The 9,524-nt window shown below is 56.9% G+C and overlaps 1 protein-coding gene across 1 annotated transcript; it reads right to left on the reverse strand.

Annotated features, from left to right (window-relative positions):
* Window positions 1–38: 38 nt before the first annotated feature.
* On the reverse strand, window positions 39–7,688 carry LOC140255693 (protein FAM163A-like). The gene is made up of 4 exons (XM_072343495.1): window positions 7,548–7,688; window positions 3,599–3,692; window positions 3,408–3,522; window positions 39–2,681 (listed from the first exon to the last, which is right to left on the reverse strand). Exons 3-4 carry the CDS (start codon window positions 3,498–3,500, stop codon window positions 2,295–2,297), a joined length of 480 nt encoding a protein of 159 aa, XP_072199596.1. The 5' UTR covers window positions 3,501–3,522; window positions 3,599–3,692; window positions 7,548–7,688; the 3' UTR covers window positions 39–2,294.
* Between the last annotated feature and the right edge of the window lie 1,836 nt (window positions 7,689–9,524).

The raw sequence follows: 9,524 nt of genomic DNA on the forward strand, positions 1-9,524 counted from the left end.
CCTGCCAAAAGAACAGAAATCACTCCTGTTTTGTATTTCAAAGTCCTCGTTTATTTCTGACATGGAATTCGGACCCATAGCTGAGCAACAAAGACAGAGAATAACAACAGAGGAAATCAGAAGTGGAAAAAAATCTGAGATGCCTGCCCCTAGCCTGTCCCGTTCCTCCGCCGTGCCCAAACCTCACAACCTGCAGCTGTATCTCCATTCCCTGTATCTCCATTCCCTGTATCTCCATTCCCTGCCCCTTTGGACTCACCCATCCATCTGCAGCTGTGCCAGGCCTGAGGTTTCATGTTGGCTGTGAGGGTGATGCTCGCCTTTGGCCATCCATCTACCTTGCGGCTGCCTCACCTTGTTAGCTGGTGACAGGTCATACTTCATTTGCACATGATGATACGGTGGCCTTCCTCTCACCAGAGGGGTGACCTGTAGAAGCAGAACCCCATATGCTCTCCCCACCTGAGGTCTGCCATCATGGTGGGAAGCCTTGCTTTGCGCCAAGAGGTAGAGTTGGGTAGTGGGAATGGCCATGCCCACAGCGGTCGTGCTGTGTCATTAACTTTGTGTGGCTCCAAGCAGGATGGAGACCACGCTGAGCAGGTGCTCTAGTGGGAAAGGACGGCATTTGCTGAGTTAGCCAAGAAAAACAGAGAGATGATATTATCAGGGAAGAGAATTGGATGGGAGCCAGGCTCTATCAGCCAGTGGGATCCACGGAGCGTTGCTGCTACTAACTTTCCTCTTTCGTCCTGCCTGCCCTTATTGTGAAAGGACACGAAAAGACCTGCTGTCGTTGTCTGGAGAACGGAAGGAGACTGTAAAAGAGGTGCAGCTAGACTGAGTCTCAGCATAATGGAAACACAAGGTCTTTCTGGCCCAGTGATGGGGGAGACGGTGAATAATGTTTGTTCATATGCTGTGTAAGATGCATGCTGGGGCACGGTGTCTGGATTGCAAGGACCATCATCACTTTTGGCATTCATCTGGCTCCTTTACTTTGGCTTCTTTGAGCAGAGGTGCCAAACCAACAGCAGGTCCAGAGTGTCAATTAGCCCACGGCCTGCTAACGAAGACATCTGAGGCTGTCACAGTGTATGCCTCCACAAGACCTCCCTCACCCGTGCTTAAGTGGGGAGATCAAGACTTGTCGGTCCAAATCCTTCAGGTGGTCAATCTCCAACTGGTGCCGGTGAAAGAACACCCCACTTGTACTTTGGAGCAGCTCTACCCAGTATTGCAAGGGCAAGGCAAGCAGCTCCTGCTATTGCTCCTGGCAGCACCTGCAGGCTGGCTGCATCCATCCTCCTTGCTGTGAGTGGGGAGCAGTGCTGCGGTGTTGCTATGGAAGTGCCCATGGATGATGGAGATGTTCTTTTGGTCGTTTTTCACCTAATTGGATTTGTGGAGGAGGAAGGAACTTTCCCATCTTCGTTCCGCAGATGGAGCCGTTGGCTGAGCTGTCATCACAGCCACACAACTGCTGGGTCTGGCTCAGGTCTTCTTTCCAAAGTGAAGGGGGACATTGTGCTCCATTGGAGCTCCTCACAAAGGAGGGGGTACAACCTGGTGGGCTCTGCTGCTGCAAGCCAAAGCGATCCTAAACCAGCATCCTCCTGGATGGGGTCTGGGCAGGGCTTTGAGGTGATCACACTGCAGTCCTTTGGTGGTGCAATTCTTGTAAGCAAAACCTCGATCACTTACAGGCCCAAGTTAAAATCGCTCCTAAGAAAGCTTGTGAACAGTCAAAGCGGGGGCTTCGGCCACAGAGAGATTTGCCCGTGCCCATTGCCGTGGGTCAATGGTCACCTCACAGTGATCCAGATCCTCTCCTACAACTGCAGCACAGGCTTCAGTGAGCAAAGAAGTCCAAGCCCTGTGTTAGTCCCCAACACAACATGAGCTGCTGACAGTGGTGCTGCGGCCAGGGGGAGCAGGATGGCCCCAGGCTCCCATTCCCACTGCACTGTGCCTCTCGTGCCCATACTGTGTGCAGGGGATGTGGGCACAGCCTCAGCTGGAGATGGAGGACACCAAAGGCATCACTCTGGGGAGCAGTGAAGTTAGTTTGTACTGTACATAGCCCTCATTAGACAAGTTCCTTCAGGAGATAGAGTAATAATTACACTTGTAGGTGCAGAGGTCGCCATCTGGATAACCTCCTCCATGGTGACCCGTGAGGCTCCACCATTCCCCTCCATCAGGAGGGCCACGCTGCCCTCGGGCTCTCCCTGCACGACCCCCACCATCTGCAAGCTGACAGCCCCATCCCTCAAGTGGGGTGCATGGTGGGGTCACACCTCTGTGCTGATGGCCCTGGATGGGGGGAAGCCCTCGCGGAGGCTGTGCCGGCTCAGCGGGAAGCCCTGCAGGCTGACGGGCGGCCCCATCTCGGGGTAGCAGGCGGGCGCGTAGGCCACACGCTCACCCCCATTGCGCACCATGTCGGGGGTCCGTATGTAGAATGGGGAGCTGTAGGGGGAGCAGGTGGGGCAGCGGGGGTGGGCCCCGTGCTGGTTGAGCTCGGGGATGGGCGTGGGGCTGCCCTGCCCGTCCGCCATGCGGGAGCTGCAGGCGTTGCACGTGCCAGGGTGCGAGTGCGTGGGAAGGTCGGACTCTTCTTCTTCCTCCTCCTCCTCCTCCTCTTCTTCATCGGGGTCATCTTTCTTGCAGCAGTAGTACTGTGGAGAGGGATGGGGTGGGTGAGCATGGGGCAGCCCCAGGCACCACACATAACTTAAGGGTAGATGTGGCACTGAGGGATGTGGTCAGTGGTGGGTTGGGCTCAGACATGGTGATTTCAGCAGTCCTCCTCAATCTTAGTGACTCTATGATTCTATCATTTCAGTTTGAGAAAGACTCTTCTAACAAATAAATACCATTTAAAGAAGTGGGGAAAGCGCTGGAGCAGGAGTGGTGCAGCTTCTCAGCCCAATAGCAGGAGCTGCTCTAGATCTCTGCTGTTGGAGCTGCCTGCTTGGCTCCACCAGGCTGAGACCTGAGGGCAGCAGGGTGAAACCCAGCCAGGAGCAGGCTGTTGCCAGCAGGGTAATGCGTCCCATCCCCTCACAGTGAGATTTGCATGAGGAAGGGATTTGGGGATGCCACCCCCCCAGCAGCTGCTGTGCTTTCCAGCACGTTGCTGCATGGCACAGACTTGGCATTAACTTTTAAAGAGGTTGTAGCCAGCCGCCGCTGAAAGCTTCCTCCTCTAATTTATAGGAAGGAAAAAAAACAAACCACACCAACCCAAAAGCTCTCCATCTGGTATTGCAAACCCAGCCAAGCTTACACCTAAGTGAGGCTCCTGTGGGATGCAGTCAGGCAGCTTCACCCTACCCTGTGCAGGCACAAAGCCCCCCAAGCCCCTCCTGTGGTCTTGGCACAATGGATGTCCCCACACTCACCTGTAGCCTACAGTAGCAGAGCACAGCAATGATGCACAGTAGGATCACGGTCGCTAGGATTCCCCCGGTGATGACAACAGTTCCCGCTGTCATCCGACCGATTCTCCATCAAACTCTGTAAGGCAGAACAAGAGGGACAGTCACCACCAGAGCATCACCGTCCCAACCCCGTGTCCCCTGCCAGCACTTACCTGGGGATGTGGTGGCCGCTGGAGGTCACACCGGCCCCGGGGCAGCTGGGGGGGGCTGGCAGCTCTGCATGGCCCCAGGGAGATGCCTGCAGCCCTGGGAGTGGGGACAAGGAGGAGAAGAAGCCATCAGCTCAGCCCTGCGCCTGCCATCGTGTCCCATCAGCAGCCCTCTGTGTGCCGCTAATTGATAGGACCCGAGCGCTGGCAGCTCGCAGCTGAGCAGATCTAATTACCCTTCAGCCACACGACCCTAATTGATGCGGGGAGGTGGCAGCTTCCAGATCACAGCTGACAACCTGCTCCTCCATCTGAGCCATGGGAAAAAAAACCCAAAAACTCACCCCGGTGCTGTTTGCCAACAGGCACACATTGATTTCCAGCACTCAGAAAGGCACAGCGCGAAAACAGAAGGGCAGTTTGGATTTAGTTTCCTTCTCAAGCCACTCTCACACACAAAACAGGGGGAAAATAGATACATATATATATGAATAAACCCTCAGCAAATCGATATGCCCAGCAGCCAGCTGATAGGGCCATCCATCAGCACAGCCACACGGAGCTAACAATAGGGACAGCACGCTCCACGACAGCCACATCACACCCTGGGGAGCAGCGGATGGTTTGGGGACACCCTGCAGAGCCACCATATCCCCACGTGCTCCATAGTAGAGGGATGGGGACACATCTGTTGGCATCCTTGGGGCCCTCCCTGCCCCGTGCCATCCCACTGTCCTCAATGGAGATGGAGCAGGCTGACCCCGTGGGCAGGCATGGAGCTGCTTGGTGCAGAGATCCATTTACTTTAATTGATGCCGTGCAGCAGAGCAAACTTACAGCCTGAGCAGCAGCTCTGGAGCAAACGGCCGCTATATTTATTTCCCTTCAATGACGTCCGTGCCGGACGCACACAGCTCGCAGGGCAGCACATTCCCTTTGCTGCTGTGGGTCAATGGTGCCAGTGCTTTCTCCTGTCCAGACAGCCCCGATCTGTTTTGTGGCCCACCCATCCCTGCACCCGCATGGCAGCAGCCGTGGATCAGCCCCATGTGGGGCAGACAGACGGACGTGGGGCTGTGTGCGGGTGGCTCAGCCCCGCTCTGCAGCCTGGGCTAATTCAATGAGCTGTCTGCCTGGTGAATTAGCGGCCGTGGCCTCACCAGCATCCATCCTCTCACAGGGCCTAATTGGAACAGAACAGAGCTGGGGTGGGCTGAGCACCCTGCAGGGCCATGGCAGTGGGTGAGAGCCCAAAGATAACCCTGGTAGAAGAGACCCCAGTGCCTCTCTCCCTGTCTCACTGGGGCCACCCTATGTGGCCTCGTGATGGGCACAGGGATGGGAAGCAACCATGGGGACCCACCAGTATCTGCTGGGGCTGGGCACTTCCCAAATGTCCCAGAGTTTTGGTGGGAAGGGAACAATTCCTGAGCACACACAGCAGATGGGTGAATGGATCAGTTGCAAATAGCAGAAGAAACGAGCAGCATAGAAAACCATTGAGTAGAAAAAGCCAAGAAGGCTCCAACAAAGCAAAGCCAGAGTGGCCTCCAGCACCAGAGAATTGAAGTCCAGGGGGGTGGGGACCTGTGTGCAGTGTCTGCAGGCACATCCCACCCCCCTGTGGTCTCAGCTCCCATCCAACTTTCTCACCACTGCCACCAAAGGAAGCTCAGCCCCAGCTTTACTTCTCACCCTCTGGGCCGGAACAACGGGTGTGCATCCTGCAGGGCAACGTGGCTGGGGAGCAGGGATGTCCCCCACATCCCCAGGCACCTTCCTGCCTGAGAGCGTGCCAGGGAGCCAGCGAGATTCAATTAGCAAAGATCATTAAGGGGTAATGAGATGGAGCATCGTGCAGTCAGTCAGGTGGGGCAAGGGAAGGGGGGCTGTTGGGCAAGGCCATGGCCTTTGAGCAGGAAGCTCGGGGATGTGTGGAACCTCTGCCCACCCACCTGGGGCACCACATCCATAAGCCACCATCTGGAAGGAACCAGCAGCCCAGGCCAGGGCTGCAGCAGGCAACTATCTGACTGCTGCCACCCCCCAGAAGCACTCCAAGAGATGGCAGCAACCATAACCCCATTGCGACACCCGTGGCCCTTCTACATGGAGAAGGGGCTGCAAAGGGCACGCAGCCTCTCCCTGTGCATGATGCAAGCGCTGCTGCCCGGCTGTCAGCAGCCCCCAGCATCTTCGCTGGGAGCATAAACAGAGGTTTGTTGTAATGACTCATTAAGGCCTAATTGCATTCCCCCAGCAATACAGGGAAGCAGCCTCCCACGTGCAGCAGTACTACAGCCAGCAGCTGGGCACCATCCCCTCCCCAAAAGCACGGGGCAGACAGAGCGACGCTGCCATCCCCAGAGCAACGGGAGCCCAAAACCCCAGAGCAGCACTGGGTCTGCACTTCCTTCTATTCCTCATGAGCAACGCTGAGCTCCAGGGGGAAGCCGGAAGATGGATACCCACTGCCAGAGCATCAGCTTCACGACAGGGCCTCCACCCTGTGGCATTAAGGCCCTCTGATCTCTCCCCTCACTCTCTTTAAGGGAGACTCCGCCAGTCCCATCCGTGGCCGCTTTTCAGGGCCATCACAGGGGAATCACATCACGAAGCCTCTCAGCCTCGCCAGCAAACGAAGCATGAAATCTGCTTTCAGGAGAACACGGGTAACAGAGCCCCGATGAATATTTCACCTCACTGGGATGTGGTGTGGGGTGATGCAGCTGCAGGGAGAAAGAGAGGTAGCAGAGCAGGGAGTGCTTCAACCTCGCTAATGCTTTGCTGCTGCTGGGTTTGGGTGCAGCCCTGGAGTGGACCCACAAAGGAGCAGTGCTTGTAGAGCTGATCCTGCCCATGGCCAAGCTCAGAGGCGTTGCTCAAGCATCTCCCTTTCAGGAAAGGCCTCTACCACCCTTGCCAGTTCCAAACATCACCTTCCAGGCTAGGTTTAGGGATGACCACAGCTAAAGCAGAGCAGCTGGGCTCCCAGATTCAATCCCACAGCAGCACTTTGGCCACGAAGCATTCAGCTGTCCCTTCTGAGAGCTGCTGCCCCAGCACCCAAAGCCCAGGTGAGTCCACCCAAACCACTCCATGTGCAATGGCCACAGGGCGCTTCTCCTGGGACCGCAGAGTGAAACAACGGGGCTGAAACGCGGCGCTTTGGAGAGGTGTGGGAGCACATCCCATGTCCCAGTAGAGCAGGATCATTCCTCATTGGGAACGGCATCTACACAGAACCCACAGTCCAACTCGATGCTACGATTCTATGGTTCTGTCATGCCTTCTTGGGTAGCTGCTCAACAAGTGGAGCCCTCTTGGATGGAGAATTTTCATACCCAAGCCCAGCTCTGAGCCCACAGGACCCCACTGGGAGGATGCTCTATGCAAACGAGCAGCCCAAAGGTACCACAAACAGCATCACACAGCAGCTCCACACCAAGGATGCACAAGGACCAACATGAGGGAGAGGAATAAAAGCCCCCACAACACAACGCTCCATTGGGTGGAATATTCCATGGCCTATCAGAAGCCCTCTCTGTTGTAGAGATAATCAATAGCACACAACGAAAGCCGGCTGGAAACGCTAGGTGCTTCCACATAACCTTTTGTGGGGAACCAAACCCTCCAGGATAACCTTAAGAGAAAACAAAAGGCAGACCCATAACTCAAGCACGGGTCTCCTTCAATTACCGAAGCTCAGCCAGAGACAAACCAGAGATCCTCGAGGATAAACAAAAAGGGGCCGGGCACCATCCGCACCCCAAAGAGTCAAAGCCACAAAGTTGGGCAGTGCAACCCCCAAGAGATGAACTGGGGCATTGTGGTTCCAGAGCCCCACATAGAGCATCTCCTGCTCCGGGGGGGGGTTCAGAGCACTTCATCCCAACCCTTTTTTCCCCGATCCCTTATCCCAGACTCCTTATCCCAAATCCTTGACCCTTACCTGGGAGCCGGCACACTGCGGGATGGAAGCGGAGCAGCGCCGCCGGGTGCGGGTAGGAGAAGGAGGAAGAAGAAGAGGAGGAGAGGCAGAGGAGCGCGCACCGAAGCCCGGGAGGCGCCGTGTGTCCGCCCGGGGGTGGAGGCAGCGGGGAGGAGTTTGCCCGGTGCGTGGAGCCGCCCCCGGCCCCGCACCGCCCCCGGCCCCAACCTCGGGGTGTCCCCCCCCCCCATGGAGAAGCTCTGGAGCGATGCCACTCGTCTCCATCACCCGTCCCACAGCACTGCCTCGGCCGTGGGGCTGCAAGGAAGGAAACGGTTGTTCGGATGGCAGCAGAGTCAGGGCTCCCTTTTTCCTTGTCAGTCCCTGGGAAGGAGTTCCTTTGGGAGCAGGGAAGGAGGTGGGGAACAGCGCTATGCTTTCCAACCCATGGGGTTTTACATCAAGCATGTGGGTGGGGGAGCCCCACCAGCATGTCTTGGGGTCGGTGGCAGCAGCCTGACCCAAAGCACTGCGCAAGCTGAGCGTGCTTCCTATTCATTCCAGTTTGGGTTCGGGGAAAATCTCACCTCCTTCATCCTCAGACACCCCAGGACTTCAGAGCAGCTGCCTTCACAGCACGCAGACATTGTGACCCGACTCAGAGGAGTGCTGTAGGATCCCCCCTGCCTGCTTCTGCAACAGAGTTTGCTGAAGACTTTGAAGCCAGAAAACGCTTCCAGTCCTGCCTGTGCTCTCTGGAAAAAATGAAAGCTCCAACTCCGCTCCCAGCAATGGTTCTTCAGCCATGTGTTTGCTGGGACACTGGTGCACACAGACACCTCCCTGCCCTGCACGCTTCCCAGCACACCCAGGGGTGCTCAGGAGTATGGAGCAGCATTGCTGGGTGAGAGAAAAGCCATCTCCTGCCCAAATAGGGACTGATGCTGAAGGCAGCCCCTGCGTGCTGTACAACCGAGGCTGTATATTCCCCTCCCGGGACGGACCCATCGCCCCCTCCAGCCCCAGCCGAGGAGCCCCGTGTGTCCTCCCCTCCTTGGGACAGCTGGGGAAAAAACCCTCAAGAAACGTATTTAAGAAAGAAAAAATAGTAACACCTTCACTTTCAGCCCAAGAAGGATTTCACCCCACTCCACTCCACTCCACCCCCCCCTTCCCACCCCCGCACCGGGAGAAGTGCTGCTCCCAGCCTCAATATTTGATGAAGCCTAGCAGCTTTTTTCCGGTGCAGGAAGGAAACACGGCTGGCTCAATGCGGCAGCGCAGAGCCACGAGCCCCTCTCCCACCGTGACCCCTTCCCACCGTGCTGTGATCTGTCCTCTCTGCTGTCCCCTCCCGGTGCCAGCACGTTACCACAGGCACTGGGACATGCAGGGATCCATCCCAGGCTCGCTGTCACCCAAGGAAACTACCCCACGGGACTGACAGCTGCTGCTGTAGGTCATCCCCAGTGCCAAAGCACAGGGACTGGGGCACACGGTGAGTGGGAAGCCACTCACATGGCATGGCTGCACCTTGCAGGAGCTCGGAGTGGTCTGCTGGGGACAGGCAGTGGTGCAACTAAGAGGGGGAGGTGGAGGTGCCGACATGACCCCAACCCTAACCCTGAGCCCAGCACAGAGCTGAAAGCCTCCACTGCAGCTCAGACCCCCCCACTGCAGCTCAGACCCCCCCACTGCAGGCCCTGCCCACCCCACAGAGCCCAGCCTTGGCCTCATTTCAGGCTGGGCAAGAGACAGTCCAGCCCCAGAGGTAGTAAAATGATGTTGAACCTCCTAATGGAGTTTGACAGCAGCGGGATTAAAAGCACGGGTGAGATCGCAACCCTTCTGCAATCAGCTCCTGCCTTTAAAGAGATGAACCAGAAAGGAGAGCTCCTGGCAGCAGGGTGCTGGGAGGGGAGTGCGCCTGCATGCACACACACTGCTGCCCTGGGGAGCAGCTCCAGCACCGCACAGCACCCACAGGAACCCCTCCTC

The sequence above is a fragment of the Excalfactoria chinensis genome, chromosome 8, assembly GCF_039878825.1.
Source record: "Excalfactoria chinensis isolate bCotChi1 chromosome 8, bCotChi1.hap2, whole genome shotgun sequence".
Lineage (NCBI taxonomy): Eukaryota > Metazoa > Chordata > Aves > Galliformes > Phasianidae > Excalfactoria > Excalfactoria chinensis.

Coding starts and splice junctions, on each gene's coding strand:
- LOC140255693 (XM_072343495.1), bottom strand. CDS start 3,500: ATGACAGCGGGAACTGTTGTCATCACCGGGGGAATCCTAGCGACCGTG. Junction 2,682..3,407: donor TCTGCTACTGTAGGCTACAG/GTGAGTGTGGGG, acceptor CCCTCTCCACAG/TACTACTGCTGCAAGAAAGA.